At 37.2% G+C, this 23,732-nt stretch overlaps 2 protein-coding genes across 9 annotated transcripts in view; both read right to left on the reverse strand.

Moving 5' to 3' along the window:
- The window catches only part of LOC140845011 (general transcription factor 3C polypeptide 3-like), a 72,430-nt gene extending 55,278 nt beyond the window's left edge, over positions 1–17,152 (reverse strand). Inside the window, exons 1-10 of the mRNA XM_073218461.1 lie at positions 16,951–17,152; positions 15,914–16,025; positions 12,400–12,587; positions 11,524–11,647; positions 10,032–10,223; positions 9,364–9,529; positions 5,930–6,087; positions 5,317–5,388; positions 1,862–1,965; positions 758–929 (exon numbers count right to left, since the gene is read on the reverse strand). Coding sequence (XP_073074562.1) covers positions 758–929; positions 1,862–1,965; positions 5,317–5,388; positions 5,930–6,087; positions 9,364–9,529; positions 10,032–10,223; positions 11,524–11,647; positions 12,400–12,587; positions 15,914–16,025; positions 16,951–17,052 — 1,390 coding nt within the window. The 5' untranslated portion in view covers positions 17,053–17,152. The remainder of the gene's footprint in view (positions 1–757; positions 930–1,861; positions 1,966–5,316; positions 5,389–5,929; positions 6,088–9,363; positions 9,530–10,031; positions 10,224–11,523; positions 11,648–12,399; positions 12,588–15,913; positions 16,026–16,950) is intronic.
- Positions 17,153–20,898: 3,746 nt separating this feature from the next.
- The window catches only part of LOC140845013 (uncharacterized protein C2orf66-like), an 80,151-nt gene continuing 77,317 nt past the window's right edge, over positions 20,899–23,732 (reverse strand). For 7 of the 8 annotated variants that reach the window (XM_073218469.1, XM_073218468.1, XM_073218467.1 and 4 more), the window contains 2 exons: positions 23,343–23,541; positions 20,899–21,153 (listed from right to left, as the gene is read on the reverse strand). In XM_073218469.1, coding sequence (XP_073074570.1) covers positions 23,362–23,541 — 180 coding nt within the window. In that variant the 3' untranslated portion in view covers positions 20,899–21,153; positions 23,343–23,361. Of the gene's footprint in view, positions 21,154–21,876; positions 21,901–23,342; positions 23,542–23,732 lie in introns of all 8 variants that reach the window. The other variant, XM_073218463.1, reaches the window with a different exon arrangement.

Raw genomic sequence — 23,732 nt, forward strand, 5'->3', positions numbered from 1 at the left:
TGCTCTTTGCTATTTCATATCTGTGATATGTTTCAAAATACCCTAAAATGTCAACCAATGCTTTTCTAGTTATAGAACTTTTTGCCATGATGTAACATTTTAAGAACAATAAGAACTTTCTGCCATAATGCAGTATTTTAAACAAAGACTGTTCAAATTTCAATGTATCTTTTATGTTAATGCTATATGAAATCCTATTAGAATATTTTTGGCTTTCATACATTTCATTAAAAAATTCGGTTCTTTTTCTTAAGCTATATTTCTAATCTAAATGATTTATTGCAGATTAATGTGGATTTCCAATAAAATGGTACATAAAACCCAATCCTGAGCATATTTTCAGCTCAAAGAACATTGAGAATCCATCAAATTTTTCCCAAAAATGACATATTAAATATAAACCTGTAAAACTCTTCAAATATCAGATTGCACTCCAAGTCTGACAATCTATTACTAGGAACCAAACCCTTTAGTTAACACAGGTAAAAGACAGGTATTTAAGGTATTTTTAACAGGGACATGTTAATGCCTCTACTTCAGTTGGTACCATTAAGTGAATCATTCCTCCAAACGACTAGTGAGGGGGGCATCACTCGGGGCAGGACAAGTGAAAACACTGACTTTCAAAAAACTGCTCCGCAATCAGAAATACTTTCACTAAGACATTAATATTCTCTAACAATCACTGCATCTTTGGAAAGTAAGTTCTTGCCTGCTTATGTTATTAAAACTTCTTCCTCCCACAAAAAGGTATTACCTGCATGCCGAAGCCAAACTACTGCAAGGTTGTATCTTTCAGAGCAAACCAATGCACTAAGGAGAGGAAGTGCAGAATTATATTCACCAACATCCAGAAAAGCCTCAGCAACATCTAGATACAGGTCTCCCATATCTTCAGGATTCTGTTCCACTAGTGCTGTCAGGAGAGGCTAGGATGCAAAACAAAAGCCTGAAGTCAAACATTCATTACAACTATGCACAGCTATATATATTTTTCTTTTTAACTTAAATATTGGTCATCTGAGGCAAGCATAAAAGGAGCAAAGCTTAATAAAAATAGCTTTAAACTGTCACTTTTTTCTACTCATTTCTGTATCTTTATTAAAAAGAACTCATACTGCTATCATCCACTCATTCAACTTTTGAAAGCCGGTTAGAAGGCAGGTATAGCAGCAGCTAAGGCCACTGATTTGTTGGGCTCCTCCTCTAGCAGGTCAAACATACCCAGGCTCCAGGGCCTCTGTGCTTGCCCATGTTTCAGGGAAGCTGTTCTTTCCTGTATCTACACGGCTTACTTCCTCACTTCCTTTATGTCATTATTTAAATGTCACATTCTCAAGGAGGCCTTTCTTGACCCAACCTATTTAAAATTGCCAACTCCTCCCATCCCCAATGTTTTCTATTCTTTTCCCCTGTTTGATTTTTCTCAGAGCACTTATCACCAACTAACAGCCTATATTTAATGTATTTATTTTATTTATTACCTATTAATCCCACTAGAACAAAAGAATAATTAGAGCAGGGATTTCTCTATTTATTCAATACCTCCTCCTAAGGTCTGCAAAGTGAATGCTCAATACATTTTTTATTCAATGAAATACTTAGCAAAAAGTCAGCAAAAGAGAATAGCTGTAACAAATTACCAATTGTTTAAAAGGCCTAATCATATATTCTTATTTTTCTCATTTTGAAAGAAAAACAAATTACTATAATTAAAAGTTCCAAAACACTTTTATTCACACAAAAATAATTTGATGCTTATGGCGACTTCCTGATTATTAAGAAATGTGAAGTCAGGGTCAATTTATAATTTCTTGTCATCTACAAAAAATAACGTGGATTTGATCTGAATGTTACTTACATTAAGTGGTTCGAGGATATTGAGATGTACAAGGCAGACCATCAGCTTCACTGTGATGTCTATTGGTATGCCCTCAGGGATAGTGCAGGTAACATTCTCATTAGCTATGGGTTAGACAGATAAAAGGCAGTTCCCACGTGTGAGAGCTTAGAATGTGGGGCAAATGAAGCAAACTACCTTCTATGTGAGAGCACATTTACTTCATTCAAAGCAAGTGATTCTATAATCAATTCAAAGTTTGGCCAACTCTGCTACTAGATTCTTATCCCTCCTTCAGTCTGTCCTTTGGTAGCAATTACCCTTCCTAATCCTTTCTGAATATCTTATGCACTTACCCGAAACCTACATGAACTCCCACACCTCCTATCAAAACTACAGAGAACTAAAAAGCCAAAAATGACAAATAAGGATATCTGAGCTCTCTTTTTCCCTTCTTGAATTCAAAAGCATCTTTTTCGTCTTCACTACAAAGAGGATGAGAAAGGGATAAAACAATACTGTGTTGTCTTCTAAAACAATTACAGCAAAACAATTTTTAAAGCACTGGGAAGTTAATCAAAGGGATTTTTATCTGCATTTAAAGTATTTTATATTTTGAAAAGTCTAATAAATTCCAAATAAGCTTCCATATCAGAAAAAGCTGAAGCATAGAGGGTTATCAGAGATTCATCTGAAATGGTAGAATAAATTTTAAATTATGTTAAAATGAAGTAAGTTTGATCTGTTTTCTAGAACTTGTCATATAAATTATAGTACTGAATAAAATTACCAAGAATAAGATATGGACAAGCTTACTTAAGCGACTTTGTATCACTTACTCCAAAACAATACCTAGTACCAGAAAACCAGCTTAAGAAACTTATTCTGCTCAATGAGAGTCCCAATACGTAAATTTACTCACACTAGAACGTAAGTTCCATGGGGATAAGGCCTAGTCTAAGTGACTTAAGGCTATATCCATAGCATATTTCTTCTGTAGCCAGTAGCTATGGTATACCAATTAGAGATATAGTGTGTACAATGTGTAAATCAAAAGTTTGATTTCAGAAATAATCACAAAGTAAAACTCAACTTTATGTTGAAAATAAGACACATGCCTAAAATCATCTAAGTCAGGAAGGCTGAAAATAAAAGGACAAAGATAGAGCAGACAAATTCAAACAAAAAGAAACTGGAGGTCACACTCGCATTATCACACTAGGTAGAACTCAGGTCAAGAAGGCACTTTATAAATCCTACAGGGCAGTGCTACTCAAAGGGTATAGTCTGGGACCTGTGGCAATCCACAAACTATTACCAGTTTAATCAGATAGGTGTAAGAGATTGAGACCAAGTATTCAGGCACTTTAATGCCAACTTGACAATGCTAAAAAATACAGTATATATTATTTACAGCCCTAACAGCTGAAATAATACTGTACTAACATTTAACAGCAGTTTCTTTTAAAAAGCTTATATTTTGTCACTGACACTTTATTCTCCTGAACTCTCATTAGGTCATTCACATTTACAAGAATCAAAAAATGTGAACCTCAATTAATCCATCAATAAATGTTATTTTTTTAAATGCATATGAAAAACAATCATCTTTGCTCACTTTGGAAGTGTTTTAATCTCCTAGTCTTCTGGACATATCTTTTTCTTTGAAGTTATTTCACCAACTCTAAGATGCCACAGATTTCAGATGCACCATTATTTTATATACTAAGAAAGAAAAACACCACTAGTTCAACTATGACATGTCATTGATTGAAGATGTTTCCTGATTTCAGGTATGCTAACTCATTAAAAAAGTAAAAAAAAGAGGGAAGAAGGAAGGATGGATCAATGAAATATAGAAAAATGTATTAAACAAAATGAATAATCTATATGTACAATTAAAACTTGAACACAGCTCTGTATTTCTTTCATATTTTCCAAAACAATGGAAAGAACAATTTTCAACATGAATATAATTTTTTTGAAGAAAGATCTTAAACAGAAATTATGGCTGCAAAATAACAACTTAACTGGAACTTGGCTCTAGGCTAGGCCATGTACAATAAAAGTATCAAAACTGGCAGAGCCCTTCAGATGCCCTCATTCATGCTGTGATAGCATTACAATTCCTATTCCTGACAGCATTACAATCCCTGCTCCTTACTCTAGTCACTCTACTATCTGAATCACTCGGAGAAAGCACCCTATCTGGTCCTGTCCATACCAAGCAGTGATCCCACACCCTGTGACCTCAGTCGGAAAGGCACTTCCCCATGGGTGTCCGCTTAAAATATACTTCTAGAAACAGCCTCTGATCTTTTATATCACCCTCCTCTAGTTTCCCAAAATGCCAGTTTTACTATGGAAATTATCACACAGTTCCTTATTGTATACATTTCATTTGAACCCATATTCTCCTCACTTCCTTGAGGACAGAAAATGTCATACTCATCTGTATATTCCACACACACCTACCGGAGGCACTTACAAGAAACTTTGACATAACTGGTCTTTTTATTTCCCAACAAGTTTTCACTTCAGTATTGATTTGTCCCTTATCATGGGCTTGATTCTCTACAAATTAGCATAAATGGATTTATGTAAATGGTTACTTCTTTCCATTAGGACAGATCATGTAAATAAAAGGGTTCTGTTTTCAAATAATCATGCCTTAACCCAAAGGATTATATGATGATGGAATCTTTAGGTCTTATGACAGGGTAGGGAGGCAGCTATTGTGAAGCAGGCAGGGCTCAGTACCAAGGGCCTCCCCTGCTTCCCCAGCACCACCAAAGCCTCATTGGGTCTAGGTGGAGGGTACAACACAGGAACCTCCTTGCATGACCAGGGATATCTACTCTGCTCATAAAGAAGATCAATTTGTTGAACCTCACTTAGGGTCTTGCCTGTTAGTATTTTCATACAACAGGTTAATGGGCAAGCAAAAAGCTGGGATGGGGGAATGAGCTGAAACACTGCAAGCTACACTTCAGGTGTGACTTTCTAACCAGCTGCCTAATTATACATTTAAGTGTTCAAACAATGTAGGATAATATTGATTTCTACTTTTTATGTGAATGTTTAACTTCAAAGTAGAATTTTTTTCAATGACAGCATTTTAAGACCATTTTGAAAAGTAAATTGCTTTACATTTAAAGGTTTCTGATAAGCTCTTCACTAATCCATTCCTTTTGCACATATCACTAAGAGAGCCTGGGTCAGTGAGAAATACTGCATTCAAATGGATGTACTGAGAAATTGAGGACTGAAAACAAATTTTTAAAAATTACTTTCCTATGAGAAAATGTAATAATCATGGAAAATGTAATGAAATCTTTGTGAGGAAAAAACGCTTCTTGGGAAAATGTTATAAGAACATTATAGATTTCCAAATGCCACATTATGAACAAGAGAGGATTACATACACTTCAATATGCAGAATATGGCAGAAAATGCAGACATAATCATACTACAACCTTTACTCTCTTCTGGAGCGCCTTCTTCTGTAGTTTTCTTTTCCAGCACAATTCCAGAAAAATCGTAATTACCTAAAAGAAGGGGAAAAAGGAAATGACACAATAGGTATGTTTAAAAAACCTTTTCACAGTGCAAAAATTTGTACAGTTAATCCAAATAATCATTATAACATATAAAACAGATAAGTGGACAATAAAAAGCAACAGTACATCTCTCTACAATAAGGAACCGCTGTGATACAGTTAACATTTTTATATATCTTATATCACATTAATGCTTAAGGATATAATTCCTGTGCACCAAACCAACCTACTTTTCCCAACAGCTTAGGAACTGAATCATAGCAATTAGTCCGGCTGCCAAGTCCTGCTACCCTGAAATACAGATACATCTGGCACTGCGATAATGGCAAAAGCCTTTACCATATGATAACTACACTTTATACTGCATATGGAATTACTATAGAATCTAGAAAACTGTTTCCATACAGACTTCAATATATAATTTAGTGTACAAGTTATTTAACATATATAACTAAAATAAAGAATAGTCAATTTGTAGGAATTTCTAGAATACAGAAACACGTCAAAATCTAGTGAAGAAACTCATTACGTGTTCCTACCTCCAAAGCTCTGTCATATTGTTTGTTAGAAATGTATAGTTCAGCTGCTATGTTAACATCCTCCATGGAGACAAGGGCCTGGTGTTTTGAGAAAGCTTCTTCAATTATGTTAATAGCTGAAGTAACATCATTGGCTTCATAGTAACTCCTAAAAAAAATAAATAGCAAAACGGATGAGTACTTACTTCAGATTACAGAATTACACTATAAAACTCATTCCTTGCTAGGCCCTTTATTAACTATGATTTTCATTTTCTTAAACTTTGAGAAGAGAAAAAACTCTTCTTTAAAATCATCATCACGGTTAATCTAGAGAAAGCCGTGCTATGTCAGTGTAACGTCTCAGTGTCAAGCGTCTCACTCTCCAGAAGCTGCCTCCTATCATCCCACCTGAGGCCTCTGTAACCCAACACGGACAACTCTGCTATCTCACTGGGCTCGACAGAGCACTGATCCTGCCACCTTTTCACTCACTGTCTCTGTGCCCTTCCTGTCCTCACGTGCCTCCTCCTCCAGGGTCCAACACTGTAATTCCTCCCTTGCACATCTCAGTTCTCTTGCCCTTCTCTCCCTTTATTAATCTGATAAACCCCCAACCAAGTTAATACAAATATGCCTACTCTCTACCACCACCTGTCAAGCTGACCATGCTGACTGGACTCACTAGCCTCAAGTGCACCCATCATGCTGACCAGAAATCTTACTAGGTGTTTAGTCCAGTACTCTTCAAACTTGAATGTGCATACAGAGTAACTAAGATCTTGTAAAAAAAAAAAAAAAAAAAAGCATATTCTGATCCAGTAGAGCTGGGGCAGGGCCAAGATTTTCTACATTTGTGACCCATTCTCAGGTGATCAAATGCTGCCCGTCTGTGGGGTAGCAGGGAACCAAGGACCTGGACGACTATTTCACATCTTCCCCTCTCCCGTCAAACCTCTAATACTCTCCCATCCTTACTCTCTATGATGACCGTACTTCTTATTTTACAAAGAGAATCAAATTGACACATCCCACATACTCCCAGCACATCTTCCAATTTATGCACACCCATGGCTCTATCCTCTGCTTTCTCCACTTATAAGATCAATTAGATCCCATTCCCTACAACCTGACTCAAGGATATCACCCAAGCAATTGTCCCTTCTTTCATATATCTTCAAAGAGTCTCTCAATTGTGGATTATCCCATCTCAATACAAGTATGTTACAATTTTCCCCAACTTAAAAAAGATCTCTCACCCCAGTAGCCCATTCCAATCACCTCCCATTCTTATGCACCCCTAACAAGTTTCTCCAAAGAGCACCTATCTCCCAAAACCCTCCCCCCATCTCCAATGTCAACAGTCAGTCCTCATTTTACATGACCTCTCTGGAGTACTCCACACACATGATCATTCCTCCTCCCTCAAGTGCTTGCTTAAGTAAATTTCTAGACTACCATGTTCTTAGTTTTCCCCTACTTTACTGTCCATTTCCTTTCAGTCTCCCTGTTTCCTCCTTATCTTACTGACTTCTAAACACAGGAATGCCTCAGTGTTTAGTCCTCAGAACTCTCCCCTTCTCTCTCTCTTACACACACACACACACACATCACCTCCTATCACAAAATCCTCAGAGTCTAGCCTTCAGAATGTATCTAGAATCTGATTACTTCTTACCTCCTCCTGCTGCCTTTGTCCTGGTCCAAGCTACCATTATCTTGTCAATGAATTATTGCAATAATTTCCTAACTGGTCTCCCTGCTTCTGCCCTTACCACTTCTTGATCTATTCTCAAAAGAGCAGCCAGAACTGATGCATTTAAAATTAAAGTCAAACCATGTCAGTCTCATACTCAAAACCTTCCAATTGCTTCCAAACATACTCAGAGTAAAAGCCAAGTCCTCACAATGCCCACAATTGCCAAGTGATCTTTTCCTGACACCTCTGACCTTACCTCCTGCTATACTCCCCTTAAGCCCTCAGCTTCCATGTTGTTCCCTAGGCATACCTCTGCACGCCATTTCCTTTGCCTCTGATACCCTTCCCTAAATATCTGTTCCCATACCTCTTTCAGTTTACTTTCAGGTCTGTATGACCACTACATAAGGAATTAAGTTCTTCTCTAATCACCCTACTTAAAATAACACAGTCCTGTCCTTCAACTTCCTGTCCTCCTTGCCAGCTTCATTTTTCTTCATATCCCTTATCAATAGGTGACATACCATATCTTTAGCTGTTTCGTTTATTGCCTGTGTCCCCTAACTACAATGTAAGTTCCACAAGGGAAGGGAATATTAAAACTCACTCAATAATGATCTCCTAGTGTCCTGTACAGTGTCTAGCACATCACTTACATACAATAAATACTTCTGGAGGAAAAGTAGGGACCAAGTAAAAGCCTAATCAATCAGAAATTACAGTAACAGAATTCCACATAGAAAAGATTTCTATGGCAGTGGCAGAACTGTTCATCACCACCCTTTCTTAACAAAAGTATTATAAATAAAGTGGAAAACAAAATTACTACATAGACAATCTAATAGTTTATTAAGTACCTTACTGGACTAACTACTAGGACAGCTACAAATATGACAGCAGATAACCTGGGAAGATCCTCAATGCTTATTATATATATACATCAGGAATCAATTTAGGGTTGCTTTACCTTAACAAACTTCCTAAAAATGCTTCTAGTACTCCTATATAACCCATCCTGGGGAGGATAGGGGGTGATTTCACAGCTAATCATCTTCACAGCAATGGCCATAGGATTAAAAGGGTTCACCCCTAAGACACCCAGATAGGGATGGTTGCTCCTAGGCTGAAATACTCTATGTAACAAATATCCCTATAATAGACAGCATACCACAAGGCATCACTTAGCCAAAATATTTTCTGCTATAATTGATGTACAGCATATCAGAGGAATAAATGCAATAGATGCAGTATTTTAGATGCATGTGTCAACCATAAAGAAAATTTTTTATCTTAAAATGTTATTCTAGTACTGGCTCAAAATAAAATGATTACATAAGATTCAGATCACAAGCATTTCCTTAGCACATCACTAATAAATAATTCAAAATGTTACTGCAAATACACATAACTGAGTACATAAATGCACAAACATCAACTAAGTTATGAAAACCTGAGAACCTAGTCATCCTTTCAGAATATGCCCCATTTTTAATCTTCTGAGCACTTGGAAGGTAATCATGTATACAAATTATTCCAAGCACTAACACAGTTAACTTGGAAATGGGAAAGTACTGAAGAAGAAAAAACAAACAAACAAACAAACAGAAAAGAACTGGGGAAAAAAGAAAACAAAAACCCAAAATACAGGAAGTAAAACGTATTTTTGACTTCTTAAAATGTATATTCTAGTTCGAATATATGCCTTCAATTCTAACATGATTAACAAGGGTTTCACTCCAAACTTACTTTGCCGTATCTCTAGCCAACTGCATGAAGCGTTCTCCATCAGATGGAGACAATAGGTTTAAAATACGCCTATAACCATCCATTGCCATTTTATGATCTCCCATCTGTTCATAGAGGCTTGACCGCTCCCACAAATAACGGACATTAGTAGGTTCATATTTAAGAGCTAAAGAGAAAAAATGGAATATAAATTATGATTTTTCACAACAAGGGGTTCATGGTACCTGGGTGTGACCCATCCTTTTTTCTGAAAATTTAATAAACACTCTAAACCAATTCTCCAACGGTTATTCTGGAGGGCACCTACCTTCACAGGAACTCCCAGCTAGGTTTGATCCAAGACCAGAAAGAATCTGAATCTCCATATTAATCTTCATTGGTCACTCTTAGTGTAATGTTAACCCTCAAGAAATAGCCCTAGAACTAACACTGACCTCAGTGGGAAACAGAAGTTAATGCTCTACCAACTTTTGTCCTATAGTAACTCACAATATAAAGTTGCTAATAAACATGAAAGCAGAGGAACCCCAAATACTTATCTCCAGTAGAACAGAATATAAAGAATAAATATATTTCATCTAACATCACCCCAGAGTAGCAAGTGAAGTTATCAAAAAACTTATTATGTAACATTTTATCAAACAGAATGAGAAAAACATTCTAATTACCTTTTGTGTAGCAAAAAATAGCCTGCTTAATATTATCTTGTTCCAGAGACATTTCTGCCAATCTAACCCATTCTTCAGTATTACTGGGATTTAAATGTGCAGCAATTAACTCAAACTGCAAGGATTTCTCCATGTCGCCTTGGTCCTCATATATCATGGCAAGAGTAGAAAACGGCTCATAAGCCAGAGGAGCTATAACAAATTCAAAAAACAAACTCTATTAGCTGAGGAAAGAGACTTGAGTAAATGTCACTCCTATGGCTCAATAGTGATCCGTTTTTTAATACTTAAACTCTTAAATCGCTCTAGCAGAATCATACAAACTATTTAGTGGGATTGAGAATAAACATGAGAACGTATTTACTTTACTCTCATACACTTCAAAATTTTTTAAGTATTATTTTCTCTAAGCAAAGTATAATTTCATGAAAAACCATACTCTCCACCATAACCCGCATGAAAATTCCTCTTTGTTAAGGCTAAATGCGGCTCAGTAAGTCAGCGAGTTCATCCCAGTGAGCATCAGCCACATCAGGGAGTTGAATTCCATTGATCGAGCAACCACACCAAGGAGTAGTCATGGATGAATGGATAAAGGATATCTAAGTAGCACCTAAACCCAGAATATCAAAGTGGATGGTTAATCTGCATTGCTGAAATAAAGCTTCTGAAATGAAAGTCTAAGATCAGAAATGTTTAAAATCAAAGATAATTGTCAAAAATAAACAGTTATAAACTGAAATAAAGGAACAGATAATACTGGAAAGGAGGAACCAAACAAAATATCCCGAAGGAAGAAGTTTGGTTAATCTTATTTTTGATGGGGTAAAAAAAGAAAAAGCAGTTAGCTGAAATTATCCTAGTGAGTAATCCCGGAATGTACAGACTTCTAAAAGGACCCTTGTCCAGATGTAAGGAAAGGCCAAAGTACTGAAAAGATAAAAGTTCACGTATGAGAACAACTCAAGACACATCAGGAAAGCAAAATAGTAAATACAAGTGATTACTCAAAAAGTCACTAATGAAGATACCCTTCACTATGCCCAGGATGTGTAGTTTAATGGAAAAGGACAAGTAAAGATTGTGTCTTTTTACCAAAAAGTAGATTAAAATAATCTAGCACTGCCTGATCTGAAAAATGGAAGGATAAAAGATCCCTTTTAAAGTGGTTTTAACATAATGTATTTGCCATATCGAAAAAAGGATAACATTACAAAAAACCTAAAATCCCTAAAATGAAACATGAAAAAACAAACAAATAAAAAGAAAAAAGATTCCTGTAAAAGTTCAATAAACATTAATGATATTTCACTGAATGTGAATATCATTTTCTGGTGATGACCCCTATTCAATGCAAACTGGCAAATCACTGTTGGCACAATCCCCTCCAAACTTCTGACTATATTTTCCAAATAATACAGTATGACTATGTCATTAGACTATGTCAATAGAGTATGAAATTGCTATTGTCAGTAATCCCCACTGAACACACCCTGTCTTATGATTTCCATGCACATCAATATTGCCTCTTCACGTTCTCCTCGAGCAAAGCGAATGTTGGCTTCACCCATGAGACCTCTCAGAGCTCTGGGAAGTTTACTCCGAGGCCTCTTCTCCTGTACAGAAGAAAAATGACATTTAGATTAAAATATAGTCATGTCTTAGATTTCAATTCCAATCAAGTTAATAAATACCTAATACAGAATGGAAGTGAAATTTTCCTTTAAAACTTTTCAGAGTTCCAAATTGAGAACTAAGGACTAAATGGCTGCAGTTCTAACTGACTTATTAACGTTAAAGTCTGTATTTGAGGAAAAAGTCTAAAACTCAATCTCAGGAAAGAATGAAAATCATTCTATAATACTCTTCAAAAAGAAACACCTTAGAAAATTAAAACAAAAAGCAAACAAAAAAATCTTCCTGCAGTAGAAAGTTCAAAGCATAGCAAAATGTAAAAAAATGTAAAAACTAAAGTGGTCAGGGATTACTAAACTATTAATTAGAAAAATAAATGTAGACCTGGATGCTGCAAAATGGATTTATATGCCAGAAGATTTATGATCTACTGAAGATCACGCTCCTTTCAAATTCATCTATTCATGAGTATGGTTAAAAAATATTGTTATAATATGGGCCTTTTAATAGCAAACTATAGTACATTTTGATATATCCAATAACTACATTCTCACATTCTTTAAAAATCTGTAAAATGAAACATAAGAAATCAGTAACAGTAGTTGTCTCAGTATTTCCTTTCTTACAGTTTGAATTCTTTCCAAATATATGTATAATTTAAAGATTTCTTTCTCAATTACTCCACCACATTTTTACATTCTGTTTATAAATACCAAAATAAGTAACAACTTACTTTCATCATTTTCTTGGTTTCACGGTTAAGAACCATCTCCAATACAAACACATCACCTGCACTGGGCTGCTCAGGGGCTTCTTCTTCCTCCTCCTCTTCTTCCTCGTCCTCCTCATCATCTTCATTCTCTCCAAGCATGGAAGCAAACACTTTGTGAACTGACTTACTGACTCCATCCGATGTTTCTCCTGAAGAAAGACACATTAAGGTCGCAAATAAAAGCTTTAGAAAACCCAGTAATCAAAAGAAAAAAAAACAGCATATTTGGAACATGAATTTCTACCCTAGCAATAACAAACTTGAAAGTAAAACACAGACAAATGAACACTCCCAAAGACAACCCAAAGAAGACTATTACAAAGCCATGTATTTCATGACTCATCCTCTGCACGTCATCCAGATATATAGGCAACATTAAGTGAGAAGTCAGAAGCACACGTAGTAAATTAAAAGCAGGGATGAAAAAAATAAAAGAAATGTAAGACATTGTGAATAAAGTGAAGGTTCCTGTGGCCAGGATTCTCACCTGGCCCTGGTTGTCTAGCTCACTACACATGTGTGGGCAATACATTGTTATTGGCTCCACACGGTGGCACTGCTGCAAGCGTGCAAGAGAGCAGAGCGAGACTGCAGTGCAGGCAGCTCCAAGGACAGAGACAGAGACGACTGTAGGGCAGGAAGGCCCAGGGACAGAGACTGAGCTTGCTGCATGCAGACTCTCTCTGAATGGACAGGATTCTAGTGATTGACCTGCCACCGTAGAAATAAAGTTAGGTATAACCCTTTCACCCCAAGAACATTCTACTGTTATTTCTCGGGTCACACTGAATCCATAGTGAACTTGTCCGGGTCTGAAACCCATTGGCAAGACACACATAGACCTAAGAATTAAGTGTGTGGTACAGAACCAGGTGGTATAAGCACAGTGGTTAAAGTGAGGCCTCTAGAGCCAACCTGTCTGGTTTCAAATTTCATATCCATCTATCATTAGCTAAGTCATCTTGGGAAAATTGGGTAAAGCTCTCTGTACGTCAGTTTCTTCATTTGAAAAAAGAGGTTAATAATAATGTCTGCCTTATAGGGCTACTCTGAGGATGAGCTGTTTTTACATACACGCACTTAGAATAATGCTCAGCATATAGTAAGAAACTACTAATTGTTATTACTAATATTAAAATACTATTATTTCAGGACAAAATAACATGACCTATTTCATTTGTATCTGAGGATATCACTATGTAGAATGATTTTTTTGACTTCATAATCATGATGTTAGATAATCAAGAAGAGGTTAAATTTAGAAGCTAATTTTCTGTTAAAGCAGAAACATGTAACATTTTAGAAAAGTTCCAACAAAATATAAAACATATATTAATTATTAAAAATTAAAATACATACATATACACACACACAGACATATTTGTGTTCAAAAATCCTTAAGCTTATTCACTTATGTGAAATGCCTCAAGCACCCCAAAGATACTGGATAAATGAGATAGTCAATATGTTTAAGGAAGAAAACATTTTTAAAAAAAACCTCCACATGCTCTAAGCAACAAATTATTATTATTATTATGAAGTCATAACAATCATCTTCAAGAATTCTGAGCATCCATATTCAAATAAATGTGAAACGTATAAAATAAAATCCTACCAATGAATAAAATTACAGTAACAGAAAAAAAGAGAAAAGTCACATGGTCGTCTTGTTAGACACAGAAGCATTTGATGAAATGTAACACCCATTCCTAATAAAAACTATGTCAACTAGAAATGGAGGGGAATATCTTTGATTTAATAAAGAGTATCTTCAAAAAGTTTTCCACAGTTAATGGTAAATTATTCAAAGTTAATGGGAATGAGACAAGGGTGCCTACTATCACCACTACTTTCAACACTTTACTAGAGGCCTTAGCTGATGTAATAAGAGAAATAAAAGGTATAAAGGTGGAAAGGAAGAAATAAAACTCATTATCCACAGATGACATGATTAAGTATGTAGATGATCCAAAATAATCTACAAACTGTCAGAATACATGAATTTAGCTAGGTTCCTGGATACAAGGTCTATATAAAAAAAACTGTAGTTTTCATATCATCAATAATGAAAGGAAAATGAAAAGAGGGCCCTATTTGTACGGTATGTAGGAAAAGTGCAAGAATTTCACAGTGATAGTCAGCAATGTATAAGAGGAAAAAGACAACAAGTACAATAGCCATATATTCCAATTAGCAGACTTGGCCAAAGCCTATTCAAAACTGACCCCTTTTTCTGCTCTGAAATATGTTCATGCTAACCAAGGGTCTTGGTAGAATTCTGGGACAATTTCTTTCTAGGAAATTGGGAGCTTTATGTCTTTAAAGGACTGACAGGATTACTTGAGCTGAGGTCATCCAGCCCTTGTGTGCCTGACAACTTATGATGAGCTGGAATTGGATTCCATCAACCCCTTTTTATAGGAAGGGCCTGGTGGCCACCTCTCAGGGACAAATTTAGGCAAAACGACTGGCAGGTATCCAAGGGTATCTGCTACCACAGTTGCACCTCAAAGACCTGATGATGTAATAGCTACTCCTGAATAGATAAGGAAGGACCCATAGGTTGTTAACAACTTCACCCTCCTTTTCCACATCACCTGCCTGGCAATATTAGAAATTTCAACACCCATTTTTCTCTCTTCTTTGCCCTTTCTTACTCACTTGGTCCAAGGAGGCAGAAATAAAACTTGTTTTCTGTTCCCAATTCGTGTGTGTTCTCCGTATAGAAGTTTACGTGTTTAGGGGGAAAAGAACCAGTTTTTACTTCTACCCCTTAGAACTAGGAACTTTAGTTTTCAATCAGACCCTATAAACAAAGCTACACTCTAACTGATAGTTCAGCATCACAGGTAACTTGACATGGGTAAATGGACACCATAAAGTATTATCATACTCTGATCATTAGAGTTTTATTTATCACTAGAAATTAATAAATATGCATGATATTTCATCATTTAGGCTCTGATGAGTTTAATTAGTCTGGTGCACTAACCAAATTTAATTTTCTGGACATACAGAATGAGGACTGAATCCTAGAATGCAGTAGCATACCATGCTGTGTGGGAGGTCCCATCTGGGCAGCCAACTGGCCTTGTATTCTGAGATTTCTATCTTACCTTCTATAACTAAAGCAGTGGTTTGGAAGCCACTCTGCAGAGAACTATAATCCATTACATGTTTTGGGAGTATAATCTGGAAGTAATTAGTAACCGATGGGGCCGATTAAAAAAATAATGACTCTAAAAAAGCTCCCAAATACTCATGTCAATTTGAAATACTTTTCCACAAATATAAGCCATAAAACTAATCATTACCATATTCAATAATTCAACAAATATTTACTGAGCACCTACTACACACCAAGCATTATGCTCCTACTAAACCAGGTTATCAACAACAGAGTATCGTTGCAATGAAAAATATTTTTACTAAATTATTAGGTATTTCACACAGGCAGCAAATGATCTTAACATACCTTCACTGACATCTTTGTCCTGGGATTTCGTAGAATCTTTTCGCGATGAGGATGGAAATTCAGAGTCATATGGACTTTCATCAGCTGATAACTTTCCTTTTTCCTGAAGACTCTGTGATTGAAAATTAATTAATGATTCCAAAAACTAATGCAGATTTAGCTCTCCCCAGTTAAGAATAGAGCGTTTGCCTTTTTCTATTTCTATAAAACTTGAGCTCTGCACACAGAGTATGTGGAATCTAAATTTGAATATTGTCAAATCATTGCAGAGTATTTAGGTCTCATTCCTCACGATTATCTGAATCAGTTATTGGTAAAAAATAATAAAACTCTTAATGATTTCATTTATCTAAATGTTGTCTCCTAGCTTTTTAAAAGGCAAGAGTGGGGCACCATTAGTCTCATGAATTAGGAAAGAATCCACCAGCTAATTTCAAGGGTGCAATTACTTCTATCTTCCCTCGCATTTTAAATTTGTGAGAACACATGGAAAGCTCAGACAGTTCAAAGTATGAAAAAAACACGTGAGTGAAGATTTGTTCTCGGGAAAATTAACTTTTCTCCCCAAAATTCCATCACACCACTGGGAGACTCCTCAAAAATGGGAGCTCAAATCCTTCAGTTTAGAAATTGAGACACTGGGGTCTTAAGGAAGAGAGGGGAATTGTCCACCCAAAGTCACAAAAAGACTTGGTTGCAAACTAGGGCTCGAACCACAAACTCTCCAAACTCCACTCCCCACTCCCCTATTTAACGTGCCAGCGTTAGGCTACCCTCAAGTAAAAATTTACTATTTCGGAAAAGAAAAAAGGGAGGTTACTACTGAGACAGTTTTTTAGTTTTTTAGTGGGGGAAACGTTTTTAAAAGGAGCTGAGCACAGGCATGAGGTGAGAACCGAGGTTTCGGTAAGAGGGGGTTAGAAGCTACTGGAAGTTCCCGGCTGTCCCATCACGGAGAATGGGGTCCTCCGGGTCCCCCATATCTAACTGTATTACGGCAAGACAGCGAGCTGCTTCCGGGCCTAGCATCTCCTCACTTTCTTCTCGCGCGTTTTTCTCTCTTCTCTCCGCCTTTCGAACTCCTCAAAGGAGATCTTTCCTTCCAGGTAGTCGATGAGCTCCGGGCTAAACCCCGACATGTCTGCGGAGTCCTGACAAGTAGCCCCAGCAACGGTCAGCGCAGGAGATGCACGAAGTGCGGCGCCTCCCAGTCGCTTTCCGGTGCTGGGGCGCCGAGAGCAGGGATCCGGTGTTCTCACGGGAAACCGGCCCGTACTGCGCCCCAGCTGCAGCGCCAGGGTTCCGCCGGAGCGTCTGGCCCTGCCTCCTTCCAAGGGGCTCGCCGCTGTGGGCGGGGCCTCCGCGGGCCTGGTGAGAGCCTACTGCCCAGGCTCAGACCGCCTGTTTAAAACTATTAGGGAGTTGGGGGAAAAATGTGATTTCAAGAAATTGTCCTTACCTCAATTATTTCCCTCAATTCTCCAATCCATTTCTTTTTCTGAATGTTTATTCTTTAAGTTGATTTGATTTTTGTTTTAGAGATTATATTCTGAATTTGACCATTTGCACTGCCATGTAAATGTTCTACTTTCCAGTTCTCCCCTGCCACAAAATGCTAAAGCCCTCCCCTAATTTATTCTCCAACTCTAATCTCTTCCAATCAATGGCCTCATCAGTTTTCCTGTTACCCACAAATCCTCAAACTCTCCCTGACTTCAGGCTCCTTCCCAGTCTGTAAAAAAGGTTCTCTGGACTTTATGTTCCACCTCTAACTCCCACCCAAGTGTTCTTCTTTTCTTAACTATCTTTTAGAAAGAATCAAATGCTTGATATGATTACCATACATTGTTGCCCATTTACTGTAGAGCATGTACTATATCATATGCAGATTATGTACATATCTCAAAATAATCCTTAAAAATGGATGATATTATTCCTAATGCCAAAGTCCTGTATCTAATAAGTGGCAGAGGCAGGTTTGGAATGCTGGCCTATCTGACTCCAAATCCCATGCTTGAAATTAATATAATATACTGCCTCCCCTCCTGGAACTATTTCACCTCCTCCACACTACTGTGGGTTTTTTTTACCTATTTATCTTTGTGAACTCTCCTCAGTAGCCTACTAATCTGTGCCCAATACAAATTTATGTATTAAATTGGATGGAATTCAAAGCGCCTTGGGAATGGGCAAGGGAATTGAGGCATGGGGAATGCAGCTCAATATGACGCTAAAGTTAGAGATAAGTTACAGGGAGCCTATCACCCCGGCCTTTGTTGCCTCTTTACCACAATCTAGCTGAGGATAAACAACAGTAGGATGGCAGAATGAGGAGCCAGGACCTGCATGAGCAAGATTTCCAGGTGAGAGAAAAATATCTCACAACAGGAAGTCATCCCCTTTCTCATAATGAAGGATCCTCTGGGCACTACTTGGGTATAAAATAAGGCTATCTAGCAGTCTAGGTTGGATTCAGGTACTCTACAGAAGTCACAGGGAAATTCTCTCCTGAATTTTTCCAGTCAATTAGGAAACTGCATCTAAGAGGAAGGTAAGAGTCTCTAGTCCTAACTCTCCTAGGAGAAAAGAAGGGAATCAAAGGGAGGAAAGATAGTCACCTGGTAAGGAGAATGCTCCCCTAAGGTCCAGATGGCTTAGGCTAGCTTATTTTATGATGGGCTGTCTGGAATACGGGAATAACAGTTGTGAAGGTATAGATTCATGTTGTGGAAATAGGGAGCAAGAGGCAGAAGGACAGTTTTTCCACCGTTAAAAAGAGACAACAGGCTCAAAATAGAGTCATGTATGCTAAATCCACATCACCAAAGTGCAACTTAATAGCTAACTTAATTACAGTTTCAACCTCTCTCAACAGTGGAATCTTAAACCAGTCAATGAGGAATTGCCTTCTCAGCACTAGTGAGGTAATGTGACTGAGAAAACCCTACTGTCCCTTAAAGGAAGGTGATTCTTTGCTATTAACTTCCTTGTCCTGCCCTCTTCTGTCTATAAGTCTTTCATTCTGTACAGTTCTTCAGAGCTCCTTTCTGCTGAATGGGATGCTGCCCAGTTCATGAACTGTTGAATAAAGCCAATAAGGTCTTTGAAATTTATGCAGTTGAATTTTGTTTTTTAACAACAGCTATAGAACACCTTGATGACATGAAAGTTCTCTTAAGGTCAGAATGTAGCAACATACCCTGAAATTGTAATCTTTCTGTTTTTCTTTTCTCCACTTCCTTGAATGTGATTTTTTTCCCCTGGCGAGTCAGAGGCATCCTTATCACCTTGAGAGAAAGTGGAATTGTTATAGCAGTAATGAAAATAGCAAAAGGAAACTTTTACAACTTTCAGACTGGTTTTTGAGACTCAAAATGGAATGTCTAAAGAAAGCAGAACATTGAATTTCCACCATGACAATAGAATTAAGAATACACAGGGAGGAGATGACCTCATCCTTTCTCTTCATCAAGGGGATGAGCAAGGATGGGGTGTGACCCTATTCAGGAGATAATTTTCCCGTAGTTTAATCACTTTTCTGCCGAAGTTTGTGACAGCTTTCTTTCTGGGTTATCTTTTCAAGGAGGTCTGTAGAAGAGCCTTGAAAGACTAAGATATTATCTCCCTCTGGGGTGGAGGACAGATCTGTTTTCTAACCAGTAAAATATAAATAATGTTTCCCTCTGATGCAACGGTTGGGCATGTTTGTTAGTAGTTCCCTTTAACATGGAGAATTTCCTAAGTTTGGGCTCATCAGCTGTGGCACAAGCCTACTTATGCCCAGCATATACCTGGACTCACCTCCACAGGGACCCCACAATACTTGTAGGAGGACGAGATCCAGTGTGAATGCCAACCTTATGCTGCCTGCCATGCCGTGAAAATAATGTCCATTACCTCAGACCCAGGAGTCTCTTGCCTGTCAGGGTCTATGAAACTGTAGCAGGCTACCATGTAGCCTACAAATAGGGTAGAAGCTCACACCCTTAACAGTTCTGGACCACCCTAGATCTGGGATAGGGGACAATAGGCCATGTCCTGGGGATGAGATACGCATCAATGAGGAGCAGAGTCAATGCTGAGAGGCTGTCAAGGACCCATGGAGAGAATTACTGCAGACCACCTGAGAGCCTAGATCATCTGTAAAACATTTATTTTCAATGGAGGAAACACCACACTTCTGCTGTTTTCCTAGCAACTGTTCTCAGCCAAGCAAAATCACTTTCCCAGGAGGCTTTTTAGAGTAGGGAGGTTCAAATAATTGGGCAGGGTGTGGAAACGACTAACATATAGTGTCTGGACACCAGATGTGCTAAATGGTCACATATAATGAAGACTTGTCGTTCCCCAACTGCCAACTGCATCACGAGGAATAAACTCTAGTCCGTATGGAGTGTTGTCATTGCAACAGCCAGCTGCCAATTGTGAGGAATTCTCCAGCAGAAGGATGCATGCCTCTGCCCTGAGGCCTTGCAAGCTCATAGCTGAAAGTCCTCTGTGGATTCCCATCCTTGTTAAAGGCTCTGAAACTGATAAGTATTCCCTTTGCGGATGTCTTGACACCCAGAGCAAGGGGGCAAAAAGCAAAGGGAAAACCAAGGACTGGTTAGTACTTGAGTGGAATTGGACAGGGGTGAAATGCTCCCTACCCCTCTACCATTTATCTGAATAGTTTATATTTTTATGAAGAATAGCTCCTCAATGATTACTTTCATCTCTTAAATGGTAAAAAACACAATCTTGACGTGAACTAGGAGTAGCTTCCATTTCTGTGTAAACAATAGCAGAATAGCACATGTTTACTTTCAATTCAACAACTATTTGTTGAACACATGCTACATGCTAGACATTATGCTAGGTGCTGAAGAAATATAAATGGCTTAGGTATGATCTCTGCTCATAAATACCTCACACATCCCTCCAGGAAAAACAGACATATATCAACTAGTTACAATAGAACATATTAAACCAGCCACAGAAATCTGTCTTAGCATAAATATTTTATTTTTATATTCAGTATCAATCATCCACAAAAAAGCCACAGAAGACTATTTTGGAATGCACAGGTTAATGTGATTAGGACACCAATGTTTGCATTCAGGTACAACGCTTGTTTTGCAGGAATCACAGGGAAAATGATGCAGCTCTCCATAAAGATACAGGAAAAGTTGCTATTCCAAGTGAGGATACGAGAATCAGAATAATTCAGCCCCATCTGGTTGGGAGGAGGACACGGTTGGCTGTAAAAGAAGGGAAATCCACCCATTTCTACTCTCCGTTCTTAAGGAGGTTGTGTGCAAAAGAGAATCAGAGCTGGGGTGGGGCTAGGATATTTGGTGTAGCACGGGGTCCACCTCTAAACATAGTGGCAGAGAACATCTCACAGAGATCCTAGCAATTCCTAGAATCCCAAATTTTCTTTGTTTTCCATTTCAACTTATTTATGGATATTTATCACTTACTCTCCCTTGGTATGAAACTTAGATTGTGAGATCTTTCAGTAACATATTGCTGAACGTGGGAATGCATCTCCTCTTTAGGAAAAAGACAAATTTTAAGCCTAAACCCCTATTACATATGATGAACTACAGTAAAAATTTGCAAAGTCCCTTTTGAAATAAAAACAATGATTGATAACAGGTAATAAGCATACAAGACAAGTTTTAAAGACAAGCTTCAAGTAAACATGTAATTTAGAAGATCATCATCTCTTTTGACTCGTAATGTCCCGTAGCTCTTACAAAATATCCGCAGTGTTCTACATCAATGTTCATGGTTATAGAGTGGGAAAAAAAAAACTCCAAAAATAGACCACTGAGTCAGATTATCTCCCAAGGGTCAATCTATTTATATGCAAATCTGGAAAATGTAGAATAAAATCATTACACATTGACAAATAAAAGTAGAGGGAAAAAAATGTTTAGCCATGACCATGATTAAAATTTTTTAATGAGAAGCTTCACCTGTAGTTCTAAAATAGCCAGAACCTGGAAGAACAAGAAAATATTATGAAATAGTAAATAAAAACTACACAAACACCACAAAGACCCAAAGATCAACATAGTTCAGTGAAAACTCTTTGTTTTTTCATTTTCTAATCAGAGATGTTAGGAAAGGAGAGTTTGTAATTATGAAATACTCTCCAAACATTTGCTTAGCTTCTTACACAAAGCCAATTAATTTCCGTTATATTACAACACTACCAACTGGGTGCTTGCTCTGTTTTCCTGCCTTAAATATTACTTCATTTCATGCTCACTTGGAAGTATTCATTTGATATTTTCTCTGATACCTCTGTGAGTTAGACATTAGCACCTGCAATTTATAGATGAAGAAACGAAGGCTTACAACCAACGTGCATGCACCACTCTCTCCCACACTGAAGTAGCCCCTTGTGGTATCAGTAACTACTTCTCTCTGTATTAGTGTCTGATAGCCTAGGGCCCTACATGTGAGAAAAGTCAAGGTAACCCCTTCATTAACATCTTTCTGCTTATTCTATTTTCTCAGGATAGAAGTTTTCAAGTGCATATGCCACATGGTAAAATTACATCTTCTTTTTAGAATGACAATCATTATTTTTTAAAAATCACACTCAAAAAGAACTAATAATCAAAATATTTTCACATGCACAATGCAGTGTAACAATGGTATGCTTACTCACAACTTCATCCCCTACACCCCACACCCACGGAAGAATGGGAGAGTGGATTTCGATTATGATTCACTTCCCTTTATTATTCATCCAAACAAACGCTAATGAACTAGAGACATAGTGCATTTTCTTATAATGTGCCATACCTGTTTCTTTATATATAGCAAGCATTTATTTGATAAGAATGCAAAAAAGAATAAGATTAACAAAAATTCAAATCTCATAAATATATTTCAAAATTTTTTTCCTATGAGAAAAATAACATCTTTACTAATATTCCTTTTTTTTTTCTTTAGGTGAGGGAAGTTTGAAGCTCAAATATATGTTTATATTTTCTCCTCCAGAGGACCCTTTCTTTTAACTTTATCTTTCTATTTTATCCAACTGTACAATTCACATACTTCTTATATATATGATTTTCTACCTAACTTTAGCTATATGACCTGAGTTTGAAAAAAAAGATATAGGTAAAAAGTGTGTGGTATTCCACTATATTTAATAATGCTATTAAAGGTGATAATTCTACTATTTTAATATACCTCTTCCCAAGAAAAACTATGCTTTAAAATATCGTAACTATCATTTCTTTTTTAAAACCAAATCATAGACATCTGAAACCAAATCCAAATATTAACAGCAATGAGTATCATCAGAATTGAGCATTAATTTCTCTGAGGAAAAAAAAAATCATTTTCAAATAAATACTTTCAAAATCTCTTTATGACTTAAGTTGGATGTTTGGACAAATCCTGGGAATAAAGGGATCATTTTTACCTGTGCTCAGAAGAAACAGTCAGCCTTTGAGGAAACTGGGAAAGGAGTTTTTCTGCTCCTCATAATCTGCAAACGCAGAAGCAATAAACTCTGATTCAAAAGACACAGGTCTGGGATTCTGGTTCATGACGAAAGTATTTGGGAACCTCCCAAGATCAAGACCTCTTCCCTTAAAATATGCACGAAGGGTTCTGAAAAACTGAAGAAAGAAAACGTTCAGTGCCATATAAAAATTAAACATCCAAAAAGCTCAGAGATGAATATTTTCCCCATCTCTGTTTTCCCCCTGAGTTGACATTAGTCCTAATCTAAGCGGAAGGAAGTGGGAAACCTCGAAATAGAAGTACAAACTTTGGTTACTTCTATTCCACCTTCCTCTCCACTGTCACT

This window comes from Manis javanica, chromosome 12, assembly GCF_040802235.1.
Source record: "Manis javanica isolate MJ-LG chromosome 12, MJ_LKY, whole genome shotgun sequence".
Classification (NCBI taxonomy): Eukaryota; Metazoa; Chordata; class Mammalia; order Pholidota; family Manidae; genus Manis; species Manis javanica.